Source organism: Physcomitrium patens, chromosome 1 (genome assembly GCF_059467195.1).
Source record: "Physcomitrium patens ecotype Gransden chromosome 1, ASM5946719v1, whole genome shotgun sequence".
Lineage (NCBI taxonomy): Eukaryota > Viridiplantae > Streptophyta > Bryopsida > Funariales > Funariaceae > Physcomitrium > Physcomitrium patens.
In genome coordinates this window covers 7,266,434-7,284,799 of record NC_143410.1, presented here as the reverse complement: position 1 = coordinate 7,284,799, position 18,366 = coordinate 7,266,434, and the positions used below count along the sequence as shown (strand labels likewise).

The 18,366-nt window shown below is 40.1% G+C and overlaps 2 protein-coding genes across 9 annotated transcripts; one reads left to right on the top strand and one right to left on the bottom strand.

Annotated features, from left to right (window-relative positions):
* Positions 1 to 6,381: 6,381 nt before the first annotated feature.
* Positions 6,382 to 15,084, bottom strand: LOC112282421 (chalcone synthase). Of its 6 annotated transcripts, none has more exons than XM_090249029.1 (6): positions 14,368 to 14,686; positions 13,382 to 13,490; positions 8,319 to 12,683; positions 7,556 to 8,148; positions 7,224 to 7,438; positions 6,382 to 7,073 (listed from the first exon to the last, which is right to left on the bottom strand). In XM_090249029.1, exons 3-5 carry the CDS (start codon positions 8,719 to 8,721, stop codon positions 7,373 to 7,375), a joined length of 1,062 nt encoding a protein of 353 aa, XP_090105155.1. In that variant the 5' UTR covers positions 8,722 to 12,683; positions 13,382 to 13,490; positions 14,368 to 14,686; the 3' UTR covers positions 6,382 to 7,073; positions 7,224 to 7,372. The 6 variants fall into 6 exon arrangements, with proteins under 6 accessions (XP_090105155.1, XP_090105151.1, XP_024375764.1 ...); XM_090249025.1 differs by lacking the exon at positions 14,368 to 14,686 and adding an exon at positions 13,994 to 14,358; XM_024519996.3 differs by lacking the exon at positions 14,368 to 14,686 and having other exon boundaries at positions 8,319 to 8,806; positions 9,867 to 9,933; positions 10,484 to 14,354.
* A 134-nt stretch (positions 15,085 to 15,218) lies between these two features.
* On the top strand, positions 15,219 to 18,347 carry LOC112282468 (uncharacterized). Of its 3 annotated transcripts, none has more exons than XM_024520074.3 (2): positions 15,219 to 15,581; positions 16,896 to 18,347. In XM_024520074.3, exon 2 carries the CDS (start codon positions 16,954 to 16,956, stop codon positions 17,701 to 17,703), a length of 750 nt encoding a protein of 249 aa, XP_024375842.1. In that variant the 5' UTR covers positions 15,219 to 15,581; positions 16,896 to 16,953; the 3' UTR covers positions 17,704 to 18,347. The 3 variants fall into 3 exon arrangements, with proteins under 3 accessions (XP_024375842.1, XP_090105171.1, XP_090105162.1); XM_090249045.1 differs by lacking the exon at positions 15,219 to 15,581 and adding an exon at positions 15,702 to 16,074; XM_090249036.1 differs by lacking the exon at positions 15,219 to 15,581 and adding an exon at positions 15,702 to 16,156.
* Positions 18,348 to 18,366: the final 19 nt, after the last annotated feature.

The following is an 18,366-nucleotide window of genomic DNA, read 5'->3' as shown; positions in this document are numbered from 1 at the left end:
TGTTGACTAAGTTTCTAACCTATGAATCAACTACAAACACATATAAAGTTAAAACAGTATCTAAAAAGCTTCTAGGAAGCTTCTCTAGAAGGTATTATGAAATAAATCTATTTTTATCTACTTCTAATTATTTATATTATCTACGTAATAATTACAATAGATATATATATCCATGACACCAAATTCTTAGTACATTCACAAGTTAGTTTTTATATAACATGACACTATAAGACTTGAATGTTTTTATTTCATCCCAATAATAAAAGATGATAAAGAAGCAGTAATAACAAAATTGATCAATTGAAATGGTTACTCTTTCAAGTCTTCTACTTCAACTTGATGAATGTAGTACAAGGTCAATTGATATTTTGCAAGCCATCATTAATTAATACAACATTTGTACTTCAAGATGAAGAAAGTGCAATAATATGATCCAAAGATTGAAATAGTATAAAACACAAAATAAATATATTTGATAATAGAGAGGTAATTGTGATAAGTGCATACTTTTAATTTAGGTTAAGGAAATGCATTTTCAACAACAGTCTATTTCAACAACAGCCTCAACTTATTGATGAAGAAAATGAGAGTACAATCTAAATAAATTCAAATTTTCTTACAAAAGTCCACGATAGGACTAAGAAAGGAGAATATAATGTGAAAGAGAGAAAGAGTATGTATATATATATATATATATATATATGTAAAGCTACAATAATTAAAAAAAGACAACTTAACAGTAATATAGGCAAGAAAAAAAAAAAAAAAAAAAAAAATCAGGAAAGAAAGAAGTAAGTGAGCAAGAGAGAGAGAGAGAGAGAGAGGTGGAAGAAGGATTCATTTAAGAGTAAAGAGGTGCAAGACTATATCACAAGTGAATTCGCTCTCCTTCTCTCTTCTCCACTTATTTGCTTTCTTCTCCACTTCTTTTCTTTGCTTTTTTTTTTTACTTGAAGAAGAGAATAAAGAAAGGAAGATGTGAGAATACTACATGCATTAAATACAAATTATGTTTCAATACATTAAAAATATAAATTAAAAAAAATAAAAATTTTCATTCTTTTCAATTAATTAAAGAGGTAATAATTTTTTTTATACATTTCTTGTATATTTTTATGTGTAGATATGAATTTTTCATACATATATTAAATAGTATTTTTTAATTGCCTCAACAAAATTTTTTTTATAGATTTATGTTATTTTATGGTTAATAAAAGAATAAATTATTAAAATAATAATCTTATTTCTAAGATACCATATTATGAAGACCAAAATAAATGATAAAATAAAAACTAAATAAAAATAATTTTAATTGAAATTAAGTATTAGAAAAAAATTTAATAAGTAAAAATTATGTATATTAATAAAATATTCAAGTATTATTTTATAAACTTCAAAACATAATATTCAATTAAATATTTACACATTATAAATATTTTTATGTGGTCCATTTAAAAATTAATTTTAAAAATCTAAAAATTTAAATACAAATATTTTTAATAACTAATTTAATAAATCTTTAAGATTTTAAAATATATTAATCTAATTAAAATACAACTATTCCATATTATCAATTATTATTTTAAATATTTATCAATAAATATTTTTAAAATTTTAAAAAATAGAATTTTATATTTTTCTAGAATAATTGTGTAAGAAAAAAAAAAAAAAAAAAAAAAAAAAAAAAAAAACTATATCTATGCATGTATAAACTATGCATGTATAAATGTTAATTATATTTTTTTATCATGAATTAAATCCAAATATAGAATTATACTACTTTCCATTAATACTAAATTCTTTAAATATACTAAAAATATTTTTTATACTAAAATATTTAAACTTTGATATTGTCTATGTTTGGAAGACAATGAAATCTTTAAATTCATTTTTTGCTGCAATACTAATATTTACTTATTACATTTTTATGTAATAAGTAAATTATAAATATTAATATATATATATATATATAGAGAGAGAGAGAGAGAGAGAATATTAAATATATCTCTAAGATTTTTATAATAAAAGACATAATAGTAGATATATATCTTTTAATTATTAATACACTTTAGGATTGCATAAAAATGGTTGATAATTCTAAATCAACTTAAAAAATATCATCACATTTTTTAGTGATTATAAAAATTTAAAAAATAAATAAAAAATAAATGATAATGTATTTTTTTATGATTTTGTAAGCAAGCTAACTAATAGAAAAATAATGTGAAATTTATTTGCAATCATATAAGACAAAGTCTACTCTAAAGCTTTGTTGTTAGAGAAAAAATCATTTAAATTGTGGACAATATTTTTTTTTTATCTATTTTCAAAGAAACGATTGATAAATTTTTAGCCCAAGCATGTATAATAATTTATTGCAAATTTTGTAGCATACTATGGTTTTTATAGTCAGTGCACCATATCATATGGTTTCTTGTTGTAAATATTATTTATTTATTTCTTATTAATTTTAATTTTAACTTTTAGAAAGAAAGATCCTTATTTAATATTATGATTTTTTTTTCTTTGATTTCCTTTCTTGCTATCTAACATTCCATATAGTCTATAAATTCCGTATCATTGTCTTCAGCTATAAATTTATTTTGAATTTTTATTTTCAGAAAATATTTAATTTTTTTAAAAAATTGACCAGTGTTTCTTTACTTGTACAAAAGACACATCTTTTTAGTCATAATTTCAAATAATACCCCTTAGAAAGAACAATGGGTCTAACAAAGAAGTGTTGGGAATTGCACCAAATGCAGTAACATTGAAATATCTTAAACCATATCACATCCTTGAGCCAACCTAAAGATCTCACCTAAACCGCCCTGGCACAAACCAAAAACAACCATTCTTCATGTAGAAAGATTCCTAGTCCATTCCAAACCTACCAATGATTGGCAAACTTTACAAAAATAAAGGGTGTGGTTTAGTGTGATGGAAGTGGATGGTTTTGCTCAAGTCTACGCCTTGCTTCAGGGATCAAATGCAAAAACTATTTTGTTAATTTTTATCAATTAAACCATTGCATCAATTCATTTTTTTATTTATTTATTTTTTTTTTCGTTCTTTCTTTTGGAGCACATCAAAACCTTGTTTCTCCACCCAAAAAATATAAAATTAATAAAAATTAAAAATTAAAAAACCTAAAATCTAAAATAAAACCACGCAAGCTAGCTGAAAAACAATAAGTTGACGGTTTAAGATATTCCAACGTTAGTGCTATCAGATTTCTAGTCTGCTTCAGTTGGGTCCCTGGCTTTACGCACCGCATGAACCTTTGTGGCTATGGTGGTGGCAATGAGGACAGCCCACCAGTCGGCACACAGACTGGTGGGTCCACAGGAAAAAAGACTTTAAACTTGGAGAGTGACAGTATGGCTTGGCTAAGAATGCTCTTATCCTCGGATGGTGCAGTAATGAATGTTCTTATCCTCTCTCATTCTCTTCTCCACCGAAAAGAATTCCACGTCATGAGCTTGGATTTCAGCTTAATTTGCTTGGAAGATTCTAGATGGGTGCTCTGAGGAATGCACAACATTGCACCGAAGTCCTAGCACTCAAATCTCATGGATTTCATTACCGTGTTGGTGAGCTCCTCTTGATGTCTAGTACAGGACTTACATGCTCACAGCGCTGTGGAAGAATGGAACCTAGTGGAAAACCCTTTCAACTCAATACAATCAACACATCACTCAACCGAGACGATAATTTGTCTCACCTCATCAATGACTTGCAACGCTCAGAGAAGCAATTCGATAAAGTGCTCTGATAAAAAGTAAAATCTAATTACGAGGTTTCTGCTTTGTCTCAATGATCCAGTAGCTTAGATTCCAATGCTCCATTCGTGGTACTGCTGTCCTCTGGTGGCAACCCAAAGTGCAGAGTCTGTGTTGGTAACTCGGTAGATAGCTACGTCTACATGTATTGTTCTCAGAGATGTGTTCTTAATGGAATCGGCCTGATAATTGTCGTCAGGGATGTATCCTCGACAGGCCTGGAACTGAATCTACTCGTGGAGCTCGTTGTCGGGATTGAAACGTGCATCAGTAGCGTATTTTTGGGGTAAGAATGTTTACGATTCTACATCAGAAGTCCTTGTGTCCGACATCAATGCAAATCCACAGGCCTATCTCTCTTGTTCGCTGTGGCAGTTCCTTATTTTTGCATGACCATGGTGTTCTAACGAAATCCGTTGATTCGAGCCCACTAGCATGAACTGTAACTGCACTTTCCACATCAGATATCAGTTACTATTTTCCCACTGGTCTGGTTGGTCAATCAAATCTGATATACATGTATTGAAATGGCACATCTGGGGGTTTTTTTAGTGGAACTTTGTTTATAAGTTCTAGGAAGGGGCAGCTGTATTAGAAGGCGTTCAATTTTCATGCCAACTGTTGCACACTGCTACGGTTCCAACTAGTAGTTGCCGACATCCATACATTCCAAAACGGCTGAAAGGTTTTGTAAGATGTTACGTCGTGCGAGGCGGAATATAAGCGTCTAGAATGCAAGTTGAGGACTCGGTACAGAGTGTTCTTCTGCAAATTGCTCACGACACACTTGCCTTTCTTCCACAATATCGGACTCAAATACATTTTACTCGCCTTGTGTACAGTTCCAATGCTCTTTGTTCGCATGTACAGACTTTAAAAAGGAAATATACTCAGCGCCACGGCTGATTGCAGTTAATTCTACCCCTTGATTTCAAGTACAGTCACTAATCCCCTCTATTTTATCTTGCCAACCGGCTACAGCGGGATGGATTATGATAGAATCTGTAAACTATAACAATTCTTAGAATGTCACTTAAAGTGTGAGATCCTCAGTTGCAGAACTTTACTAGAAACACTAACATGGAAGGAGGCTACGTTGCATCGAAAAGGAATGGTCTACCCAGTGGAGCCAGTGATCATAGAACTTGAACCCAGCCTGCACAGCCCACAACTTTCTCCACCCGTGTTGAGGCTAAAGTGATTGGCCTGAGCAACTGGGTCTAGGTCCTAAGATAAGATAAATAGCGTACTAAAAATAACTGGTGAGAGAGTGTATCCTTGCGCACTTGCCACACATTGCAACTCGCATGCTACCAAGCATCATCTTTCTCCAATGGTTTTGTACAGGCGTGGAAAGTGGTGCACAACCTCCATGGGAATGATCACATTGCTCACGGGCAAACCAAACTAGCAGTGTCCATTCCTCGGCAACCACCCAACTGCAATTCACCAACTCTGGTTTTGTTTGTGTGTGATCCGAGTAAGCTTCGCTGGTTCTTTTTGGAACTGAGTTAGTGATAGAATTCCCCACGATATAAATAGATGGATGTCGTTGAGAGTACCCATCTTAAGGGACATATTGTCAAACTGTATACATAACACACTCTTGTTGTAACACAAATGCAACTATTTTAAAGCTTCTAAATACTTCATTTTTTTGTGTTATGTCCATTTATAAAAGATCTTTTTATACTAGTCAAATAATCATCTGCTGAACCGAAATAATAATAAATAAGTAAATAGTTAAAACTAATCTTTTTACATAGCAATTTTTTATGTACTTGAATATATTTACATGTTTATTCATGTGTATTTTAAAATTTCAGAGAATACCTTCATTGTAGCGTGTTTCACATGAAGTTGAATTAACTTTAGACAGAATACTTATAAAATTTACTTCAAAAAGTTTTAAATTATATTGTAACTAAAGTAATTTACACTAGTGAATTATTAAACCACACCATCATTCAAAATGAATCCAAATTTTTTTAACAATGTTGAATACATGGGAGAAAATATATGTGTTCTCAAGTTTTACATATTGGAAACTAAAGACATAGGTCACCAAAATGTAATCACAAAGTGAACAAGAATGATTAATCACTAAATGAATTAGCAAGGACATGAACTGACCAACTGACAATCAAATTATTACACGATGTAAAATAAAGCAAATAAAATCAGACAAGCATATGTTGCAGGATGGTACCATCGAGTATTTCCAACACAAGTTGGAAAGAAAAAAAAATTAAGACGCAGTGGTACAAAAAAACGGGGGGCCGAAACTGTGAAGCTGTTTACAACCTGCTTTGGAAAGTACTTAAAAGAGATCATTTTCTTTAAAAAATGAATTGGGAAATAATAAAAATAACAAGAATAATTGACATTCTCTTTTCTATTAGCCTCCAGCAGCATAGGATCCACGGACGCAGACAAGACCCCATTTTACACATCTCTCAGCAATTTATGTAAGTTTCAAAATCAAAACCGAATGTTGCATGAATAACATGCAGAAAATAGCTTTGAAAAGAAGGCTGAAATTTCTGTGTGCGATTAGATCACACAAATCCCTTACCAGTAATGTGAGATTAGTAATGTATACGTTGACAGAGGATACTGAATTAAACATTTTGCTTACAGGCAGGCAGGTTCACCAGCTCGTAGAATCCACTCCTTGTGAGCCCTTGGGTGTGTACAAGAATCTGCTTCAAGGTTATCAGGAGCTGCGCTAATCTCTGTGTGTTTAGCTAGTGATTTTCTACGTATTTGCCTCGATTGTTACAAAAAACAGGGGTGGCTAAGTGACGTATTCGCTGCACTACTAAGAGACTACTGTGAGGTGCCAGAATGGAGTTGAAATTGTGAAACCGGTTGCTCAAGTCCAACTGTTTTCATGGTGAGAGAAACAGTCGTGCGGTCTCAAATCTTCACAGATGAATTGGTAGCTGTGCCATTTTATCAACATGCGATCACGTTGGGTAGGAAACCATCAGAAAGATTCGTTGACTTCGAGAGAGATCCGTGAGGAAACAAAGGGGTTAGCTCGTCGTGTGTCTCATCATCCACCAGCTGCCATTGAATCTTTCCATTCAAACCAGAAAAAGCAATTGCTAGCAGTTCCTCAGCAGAATGCCCTCCATCGTCATCCCAGGACCAAACCCCACCACTACCGTTCATGGATGGATCAGGTGCTCGCTTTCAGCTGGTAGCTTTTGCGCTTCGTCTCGTAGCTTATCCAGAACAAACACAATGGTGGGGGAGCTCATATTCGCATAATTCTCCAAAATATATCTGCCATGTCGATCAAACAGTAGACGGCCATAGATGAATATACAGCTTACAGTTTTTAAGTAGGTACAAATGTGGCATTGCTGCAAACTAATGATCCAAGTTTACGGATCCTTGCCCTCGGGCCATCATGTTGGTGTTGATTGACTATACCTTGTAAATCGGAGCTGCTCCGGCACCAAGCTGCAACCTTTTTCCACTGCATCCACAACTGCTTTGCCTCCAGGATGCACCGCCCAGTTAACAGTATCAGGTTTGAGCTCCGTTCCCTCAAGGAGCAGTTCTACGAACTTGCCACAATTCTAGCCCACAACTGAAGGCACGTTCTTGTTGAGAGTAGCCTTAAGCCCAGACTGCGACAGTTTGGCCTGTAATGATAACCTCATGGTCGTTCAACGGAATGTCAGTTCAAACATGCTAGAATCCAATAGATTGCAAGGAGAATTGAATGCAACACATGGGAGAAGATTTTCTTAGTACATTACCGTAATATGGTGATCTGTATCGGGGATGTATGAAGTAAAGCAACGGTCGACTTGGAAGATCGGTGTCTCATGTTCTGTGGGCTGTGTCCCTACAATCACACCTGCGGCGCCGTCTCCGAAAATGATAGAAACCACGTGGTTGTTCAGGTCTTGCAGGCCAGCAGGGTTGAGGGGCTGCGCTTGTGCAGAATTGATCTCCACACACACAACTAAGACGCGGAAAGCAGCGTCTGCTTGGGCGATTTCCGCGGCAGTTCTGATACCAATCAGACCAGCATGACAACCCATTAGTGACACCCAGAAATGCTTCACGGTTTGGCGGAGGCCGAGAGCCTTGATTAATTGCATGTCAAGGGCTGGGGACGTCATGCCAGACGTGGAGTATGTGATCAAATGAGTGATTTTGGACTTGTCCCCGCCCCAGTTGCTAATTGCAAGTTCTGCAGAAAGAGTGCCAAACTTGATGGCTTCGGGTGCGAACAAATCCATCCTCTTGTCCAACGATGGAGCTCCAAATGTCTGCATGTTGGGATCCCCGTGATACATCTCCCGCCCATGTGCCATATTTTTTTTGAAGATGCCGGAGCCCTTACCTGCTCACAGTAAACACTAATATACAATTAACGTCTATGGACCGTCAACGACATGACAAGTGTTCATTCTTTTCCTGATCACCACCTTCACATTCTCATCGCTCTTATTTTGCATTTCACAGTTGGTTACTCTCATAAACTAGCCGGAAGATGTGTGGTAATGAGCTTACAGACGCGTGCGCTGAATTCCCTTACGGCAGGGGTATCGTTTTCACCGAAGCCATGCAGAATGTCCCTTGCGAAGTCGGACATCGGGAATACGCGATCAGGAGTGGCCGTCCCCGTCCCCAAAACGCAGCTTGGAGATTTGCAGTTTAATGACACAGGAACACGCGCCACAGATCTGTTTGACCTCTTGGATTTTGGATAAGCAGAGGTAGCACCTTTAATTCCAGCTAATGCATCTGCCTGGAGCAAGCATGTGACATCTTCATCAGGCTGCAGCGACTTGCTGTTGCCATGAGCACTGACAGCAGAAATGCCATTCAAGGAAGAAGCCTCTCCAGCTGATCCAGCTTCCACTAAGCTGCAGCTCAACCAGGGACAGCGACCATTGTCGAAGCAGAGGGCCATTGACGTGATTCACGAAGAGTTCCGATGCTCTTGAAGGCTTTCAGTTTGAGTGCAATATAAGCTGCGCCGCTTCACGATGACAAGCCTGCACAACAACAAACGCAGGCCACACCAAAAGGGAACTGGCATCGATAGATTGCAAGGGGAGTGAACTCAGATTCTTGCCTAGGCAGCCAGTCTTCAAATAGGTGAGGACGGCGGAGACAACTGGACGTGGTAGCTACCACGGCATCGTGCCTGTGCGTCCAAACTGCAATCTGTGGAAACGAGACGGTGTATATCTCGTTTTTTGGGCGCATACGAATCGGAGCTAGTTACTACCGCGACCTAGATTTTGGATTGGGTGGATGTACAGGCCATGAAACAACATGATGCACTCCAACTGATTGGGGAGTACTAGGTACCCAGCTGCTAACATCTTACGATTGTACTATAACGGTCAATCACAAAGGCAGTGACTAAATTTGTTCTAAATTCTGATGCATGTCCACCTGTTACCAGTCATCAACGATACCGAATTTGGTATCATTGATATGAAAGGAGGAACTTGTTTCTTAAAGGCGGACCCGACACTACGAGTAGATTGTCATCATGTTAGTTAAGAGAATGTCCTAACGTTGACACTTCAGTCTCACATCTATCCCTTAAACTTGGAACCACGTGACCAGTTCGAGATTTGGTACATCGAAAGAGGAGGAAAGTAATAAGGTGTTGATAACGTCCAGGTTAAGCAGCGAGTGAGTTTCTTTCGGTATTCAGTTTTAATTCGTCCTGCTAGACAACGAATGACGCAGTAAGGACTGCAGATGTGGCGCTAGCCACACCAACGGCCTTGTTTTGTTGCAGGTGAAAGACGATACCAGACTACCAAATATCCAATTTCACGAAGCTTAGCCAATTCCAGAACTCAAAGGAAATTATCAAGAGACATCAAGGTTTCCTCTCCATCAACAACTTCAAAATGTAGCCGAGATAACTGAGGCTATGAGTGGATTTATGAGAGGAATACAAGTGATGAAACCTACTTCTTAGTGAAAATTAATACGGTTCACAGATCCATCTACATTCAGTCATCATCGTTCTCACTACTAAGAAAACTATAAGAGGTGAGCCTAAATTGATTATAAGGGTGAGAGGCTACTCACCAATCAGCGTTGAAAGGTATGTCATTGTCCGCCGCAAATACCTGCATTTCATTTTATCAACGGACTTCTGTCCATCGATTGTATAGTTAGACTCCAAGCAACTCCACATGCAGAGGCAACTTGATGAGACTTGAAAAGAATGTCTCAGTCCGACAGGATTGACCCAATTTCTCTTGGTTTGTTACAGTTGCCAAGTCACATACTTTTCCCTCTGATGCCAATCTCAAGGTCATGGTATTGAAAATAAATTTGAAATTCGTTTGCATAACTAGAACCCGTATCTGTTTACCATGGTCTAGAACCTCTTTTGCACGTTCTCAATATTATACAGATTGACTGCATCACGCAACAACTCACCTACGTTGAGGAATCTACGACCCTTCAATAATCTACTCCTATTATTAGTATTTGCTATCACTGAAGACCAAGCTGAAGGATCTTCAGCTTGAGCTGTTGCAACTTCTAGACATTGTAAACCATCTGGTCTGAGTTCACTTCAAAGATACACTTAGAAAGAGATATTAGAGCTATTCCGACCAATGAAATTCATGATATCAGCAATGAGAGGTGACACCAAACCCTTTGATCTGACTAGTCACAAAGTACAGGCAATTTACCAACTCCATACGCTCTTAGAAGTTAGCTCATGGCTTCTGCTTCGAGGTTCATGTTCATCATCCGGTGCCTCTATTGGAGGACCCTCCAAAGTAGAGGTTGCTCCTCCAACGTCATTAAAACTTCCATGACTCGACATACCCTTCCATACCTCCCACCTTTGATAGTGGATCACTTTGATCTTCGGTATCAGAAGCAATTGTTACTATTTGTGTCTACAGTTTAAGTATACACCTGCAATGACTTTTTACTTACATATTACCTCTGCTGAAATATTGAGGTTTCTTAGAAACGAAGGATATTATTATTTGTAGGCTCAATATAATTAGTCTCAGAATTTAATTCATTAATTATCTCGTTGATCTGAAGATTTTGTGAGCTTTAAAGAATTCAGGATGCGCACACACTTTTCAACCAAGACCATTAGGGTTAGGGTGTCATAGATTTGAAAAACAAGAAGAAAAAAAAAGGTTGACCATCGGTGCAAGAGATAGAGAATCAAGGTGATTCCTAGATTGAAAATAGAGGCCAGTTTAGCTCAATTACTGGATCAATTTCCAGCAGTTTTCTGATGTCTGCGACAATAATCTACGGACAGGTTAAGGGTCTCGTGATTAATGTGCGTCATTCGTTATCAGTTATTGTGTGATAAACACTACAAATTGACAGAACGAAAAGAATCCAAATAGAATTTTTGGTAACGTATATTTCTAAAAGCATTAACATTCTCTTCATATTTATCTACATAACCTCAATAACATCATTGCCAAAGCAGAATACACTGAAAACAGTATTTTTACACCTGGCAAAGTAGAGTCAAATAATTTGAAAATAGGAGCCTAAATAATCTGGCAAATTATACAAGGAGATACAACTAATCATGAACTTGTAGCAGGTATACACTCTACTCATAATGACAACCTGTTGAACCAGGGATCGAATTCTAATCCTATAAAGATAAGATAGCATGAATAGCACACGATTGTGAATAATAACCAGCTTCTCTTTCTGAGACAAAATACATCAACGGTACCTGTAAGGTCTTGGCCTCAAAGTTCCGTCTGTATACACTCCCTTTCCACGCAGGACTTTGTTCCATGAATCATCGTGATAAACAGCTGATTAGAAGTTAGTCAAAATATGGACGACAACAGTTCATTTAGGATACACTGCGTCACAGATAAAGCAGAACTTATAATTGCGAGTTTCAAGCAGGTGACTGTATGGCAAGTCTTACGATATACAGACTGTTACATTTTTAGAACATGAAAACAGCACAAACAGAAATGAAAGAAAGGACTACAGTTACACTCACACTGCGGAAGTCCTTCAGACTATTGCATTTAATCGGAAGTTTCAGCATTTATTGAATCAAACTGTAGAAAATTCAGTAGTAACCGAACATAAAGTTGCATTGAAATGCGAAAACTGAGGATAAAACACTAGAGTAAACCCCCTTCAAAAACGCGGCTGGCCCAGAATCATCACATCCTCAGATAATATCAATGCAACTATGATAGCCTTCACTCGCCAAATACAATGAATAATTCGGATTTCACATATTGAAGTAGCTGTGCACACCCCAAAGCTCACAATAACTACCTACTGCACTCAAAGCAACTATCGACATTGTTGCTTGCGATCACATTAAGTGGATGAACTGTTGCCTAATTGCAGTGCTCACTTCTGCTGACAATTTAACTGAATCTACTGCCCTTTGATGGTGCAAAAAATGCGCAAAGAACTGCTAAGATACTTGCCCACAAGTAGTTTGCAGCAGTAGCCGTAAACCTCATCATGGATATATTGTCTTGAGGAAATACTTTAACAAGCAAATTATATCTCCTGATCTCCAACCTACACTACTTTCTACTCCCTTTCATTACCAAATGTCATCCCCTAAGACTAAATCTGGTCTGAAAGATTATGATCGTTCCAGGATCATATCCATGCCTATATATTTGGAAGAAGACAAACGTACGCCACAATACTCGCAGATTGTTACTTCCCAGTGGTGAAAATTGCTTTACTACCACTTTACAACATAATAGAAACATGGTATGCTGAGAATATGTGCTTGTACAATAGAGAATGAATTAGAAGAGGAAAGGTGAACCTGCACATCATGATGATCCTCGCCCATTACATCACTGGTCGAAAATAAGTCCCCAAGTCCTATTCGTGTTTGGCATTTCTCTTGATCTGCATTCCAGGTTGGTGTGGATGGCATAACCATAGTGCACAGCATTTGGCTACACGCATGGAACTTCGGCGTAATGTTTGGCGCAAAGGGAAGAGAAAGGATGAGGAACTAGTAATTTCAACTCAAATCTCCAACCTCGATCACCTCAATCTAAAAACTGGGCAACTGAATTAGAACCTTAGTAATGAATTCCCAGAAGAGGCGAAGTGCAGGAGCCAGGATCCAACCAAGTAAACACCCGCAATCCGACAGCTACTGCGTACAGTCGTACCACAGACGGAAATGTCTGAACGCCATTAAGTACTCTATAAAATTGGAACCCAATACCAAACTTACAGAATGACCAAAGAGATTGGCGTGTAGTCACTCAATGCATACTTACTTGTTGTAACATTTCATTGCCCGAGCATAGTCATTCCAATGACCCCAGGCAGAAACTAGCACAAAACTCGTCTGGTCGCAATTTCAAAGCATCAAGCCCCACTACAATATGGCGAATAGTCATAAGGATGTTGATGCATATCCATCAGATTCAAGCAAATCTATATACGTTATTGCATCAGGACGAAACAAAGTGGCTAAGACGCTTTCCAAGGGAGATCTGCCATGAGTATATTGCTAGCTAATAGGAAAGGTGCAGCATTGATCACAGGCTCTACGACGAGTTGAGCAGCATCGGTTGATATTGTTAATGCACCTGTTTTTAATGAAGAGGACACCCTCGTTTCTAAATCAACCATTGCAAGCAACCCAATGGGTTTCTTCATCCAGTTGGCCAGAAATTTCTTTATCGGCGTCAATTCATTCTGCAAGATGGCCAAACCAGGAGGTGAGTCTAAAACTCATTCCTCATGTGAAAGGCAGTGTTCACTGAAAATTTAAGCTTCCAGCCCAGTCTCCTACTACCCGAACTAAGCTCACACCACTTCACTTAAAAAAAAAGCTTCAAAACAGCAGCAAAATTGCTTGTCAGAGAAAGAAGTCGATCATCCACAGCGAACGCATTCGAAAGCAAACAAACAAATTCACAACAGAAGTGCACGAACAATTCCCAAAGAACAGTCCTGTAATTTTAGCACAGGGAAACGCCTGACAAGTTCAAACACTAGACGAACTCCCAATCCAAGACATAGACGGTCGAGATCACAACAAAGGCGCCTTCTTCTAGTATCCGATACCGCACCCAAACACTTTTAAAAACAAACCTAAACTGCAACTCTGTGGAACATTCAAAAGTTCACTCAACATCACACCATCGCCTAGAATTCACAACAACCTAATTCCCCAGGTACCGAAATAAGTCACACACCAAGACACCAACAGGACTTGGTGCGCAGCGCCTACGAAGCTACAACACCGCCATAGCCTCAGATTCCTCCTAACACAATCCAAATTACATCGGAATCCACAAACTTCCCAAATTCAACCGCCGCGTGAAGGAAATGTGGCAGCTCATGAGGTGCTGCAAGCAACTACTAGAGTTCATCTGTACCAACAAGAAGAAGAAAACACACACACACACGAAACACAATGCGCAGCGTCGTCAACGCGGTTGCAATCTCATGAACCAGCGAAGTCAAACTGCAACACTAGACTGGAGAATCATCAATGAAGAATGAGCTGCCTGGAGGTTCGCAACAAGAAATGAGTGGCGACAAGTGTAGAGCGACACTCTCTAGAAACCTGAAGCTTCAGCGACGGTGCGTTCGAATGCTACCCTCCCCCCGTCACCGCGACAACAGCCCCACCCACCCATGATCGTAGGAAAAAAGCATCTCAAACACATCGAAATGACGTGAATTCTCATCTCGCTTTGTGCTGCTCCCTAACTGCAGTGTTCAGCAAGTGTTGCAACAGCTGGTGGCGCTGTCAAGAAACATCGTGGCAGATTTTTCATGAAAAAAAAAAAGAAACATGACTGTAAGAAGAGGGTAAGGGGCACAGCAGGGTTCGAGGCATCCGGCCATGCACCCCAGGAATTTCTGGCCAGAAAAGGGCTAACATGTGGCAAGTTACACAACCTTTTTACAAGTTTCCATGGTAGGAAAAATAAGTTTATCAATGCAGAGTTGACAACGAGAGAGATCGAAAAAGAGGGTGGTTGGTGCTAAGACCGTGAGGGGAGCCATCTCCGAGGGCCGCCATGCAATTTCACCCTCTTTAACTCCCCCTTTCCTCGTTCCTCTTTAGCTACTCCCTATTGATTATGCCCTCTCGCAGATTCCAGGTTTTGAGGGCATTTTGCTTTCTGAACGAGTTTAATAAACGAAAAACCATCGAGCGCACCGAGAATAGAGGGCATCATCACGGCAGAGAAAATGGCGAAAGAATAGAGACCGCGACAGAAACAGTGGGATTTTAGCCCCCCTAAGAAATAATATATAGAAACGTTGGGGAGTCAAACGCCTATTTGGAGCGTAGTGGAGGAAAGCCGCATAGGCGTGTCCCCACCATTTTATTATCATTTTTTTGTTTCCTTTTCTTTTACATAGCTCATTCATGGTGATGGTGTTGGAAGCTGGGTTGTTGTTGATGTTGCTTCTGCTGCCGCTACTACTACTGCTACTCATACACAACGAGGTGCTGCGGTATGGTACGGTTATGAATGTAGCGCTGGGATAGAAGGGATTGTTCAAACCCACAGAAGAAAAAGGGGGAGAAGAGAAGGGAAAGTGCAGCCAGGTTTTGGAGGAAGGTGAAGCTCAACTTGGCTGAGGAAGAAGGAGAAGCAGAAGCAGACAGCGAGAAAAAGGAAAGACAGAGGCAGAAAGAAAGTGGAAACGAAGGGTAAGGGAAGGGAAGTGGGGGAAACGAAAGGGGAAAGGGTTGCAGCCTGGAAGATCATTTTTCAGTTTTCTCGTCCAGTTTTCGAGTTTTGGCTGCCTGTGTGGGGAAAGGTTAGTTTACTTCAACTTACCTATTTCACATATTTGTGTGCGAAATGAAAATAGTTTCTCTGCCTCTGCTCTCTCGATCTTTCTCACACGCCTCCCCCCCCCCCCCCCCCCAACTCACTCACCCCTCCCCCACCCCAACTCATTCCAAGTTTACGCACTTCGGTTTTTGGTTGTTTTTTTTTGGGTTGCGTTTAGTTTTGTCTTCTGCAACATGTATTCGTGAGAATGTTTTTTTTTTTTTTTTTTTTTTTTTTTTGTGTGTGCGTGAGTCGACAGTTTTCGGGTGACGGTGGAATGGGTTTGGTTTAGCTGTTGAGTGAGTGAGTGAGTGGGTGTGTGTGTGTCTGAGGAGGGGGACTTGACCTGTAAGCTAGGTTGTGTGAGGTTAAGCCTTGGGTTGACACTCACTAATGCTCGTCTTGACAACGAACGCCCTTCTTTTGCTTATCTGGATTCCCTGAAGACTTGTGTCAAAGCCTTGGAGGCTGCAGAGGTGGTCCACCATAAAGCCAGGCTTGGGTGCATGTGGACTGTCTTGAGTACTAGAATCATATTGCCGTTGGTTTTTCCTGGAGGTTTGTGCACACCAGTGTCTCATGTCCCGGATGGTGGGTTTTGAGTCAAGTTTTTGGTGATTGTCACAGAAGTGGCCAGTCTAGGGGAGGTCCACCATAACGTCGGTGTGCTTCACGGAGGGTTGAGTATCAGGCTTTATCTTATTGCGTTGAAAATGCTCCCTCGGCAGATTCCTGGGTTTTGAGGATTGTGGGTTTTGTGCGTTCGTGGACTTTAGGAGCGTTGGCTTTCGCAATAGGAGACTGGTGGCTTGGTCGTTTGAACGTATACTCTCTTTTGTTCGTGGACCTTACTGGTTTCCGTGTTGCGTAGCAGTCTTCGTGGTCTCATTGCAAGCACACCTACCTTATGGACATTTCCGGCTCCTGAAGTTTGTAGCGCGCAAAGTTAGTTTGCCTTGTTCTTCTACTAAACTACTGCCTCCTTTTCTCGCCCTGGCTTCCGCGAGGTTAGAGAACGAGAGTACATCACGAGACAGTGAAAGAATCGACTTGAGGTTTTTTTTTTTGTTGTTGTTTGAAAATAATAATAATAAGAATAATAATTTTGAGAGGAAGACTTGTACATCACTTCGAACGGGAACGCATTGTAAACTGAGTGAGGAATCAAGCTCACGTCGGAGATTCGAGTGTCTCCTCAAAGACAGAGAGAATGTGTCCAGTCGATGAGTTATGATAGGACCATGGTAGCAAAGGCGTTGCATATCTAGAATTTAACATGTAGTGTTGCTCAAATCAGATTCTTTTCAAGCAATTCCGGTGGAACCAACAGAGAGCTCGTTGCGGGACGTTTCGAGATGGAAGGCGACGCTGCGGGTATTTCTCCGGCTGCGCCACCCGTGAAGCGACGGAGGGGACGGCCTCGTAAATCAGAACTACCACCAACGCCGAGTAGCGCAAAAGACGCTGTGGGATCCCAAAAAGCAACAGGAACTGGTACTGATTCGACGAAGCCGAGGAAGCAAAGGAAGAGAAAAGGTGTGGAAGTCGCCCCAGCTAGTGTGGATGTGTCCATGATTGGGCAACAAGTGACTGGTGTGTTGGATGGAACCTTCGACGCGGGCTATCTCTTAAGCGTCAGAGTTGGAAGCTCAGACATGATATTGCGCGGTGTTGTATTCGGTCCTGGCTTGTCTGTGCCTCTATCAAGAGTGAACGACATCGCACCGGGTGTGAAGCAAGTCAGACGAGAGGAAATGCCCTTACCGCCGGCTTCAAAGCTTCCCATCCCTCCCAAACCTCCCACTCCTGCCAAGCTTCCGATAGTTTCGCCATCCCTGCCATTTGTAGTGCAAACGCCTCCCCCTCCACCCAGTGCTGTGCCCCCAACATCCGCAGTCCTGGAAGCAGCTGCAGCCGTGTTTGGCAATGCCGTCTCCGCGGCCTCGTCTCCAGCTCCACCCTCGACAGGCCTGGTGGCGGCGTTGCAACAATTACCCGGGGGTGGGTACACCCCAGACCCATCCACTTTCTCTCAGCCCACCTTCCAATCCGAGTCTGCGAAGCAAGTCACCCAACAGGCCAAAGTGGTTCAGTCCGGGGCATGATTTCTACCCAGCAGTTTGCATTGCTCAGTGTATTCTTAGTTTTTGGAAGTTTTATTACTGCTGGTGATTTCTCTCATGTTGTTTGATTAGCTGCGAGGTCAAAGCTTGGTTGTAGGCAACCGAAGCTTAGGGGTAACAAGGGGCGGGGTGGGAGGGCAAGTAGACTTCCACCTTGCAGGTGATAGTTTCTGTACAGAAGCATGTTTGGAAGGAGGCAGCAGGAGCAAGCTTGACGGTTACTGCTAACGATGGCGTAGAGATAGCGACAGAGAAAGCGATAGACAGACAAACAAGCAGGCAGGCAGGCATATCCCTCAATTTCGTCCCACATTTAAATCGACGTAGGCAGGGCAGGAGATGATCAACGATATCGTCTTTAGGATTTTGTCAGCATAGTTTTTGTGTGTTCGGAACCTTCACACTCTCAATACAGACACCGCCAGACTCTCGCACCTCCCGTAGTAGCAGCAGCAGCAGTAGCAGCAGCCAGCCACTGCTGCTTCTGCTGCTTGCTTGCTCTCATCCCTTGAGTTGAGCCATCCCAAGGTGTAACATGTCTGCAAGGAAACATTTCCTTTACACTCCAATTTGTTTCTTCTTTTGCATTCTTCAATTCAAAACCACTTTTCCTTTTCTCCCTCTCATTTATCTTCTGTTTTTCTT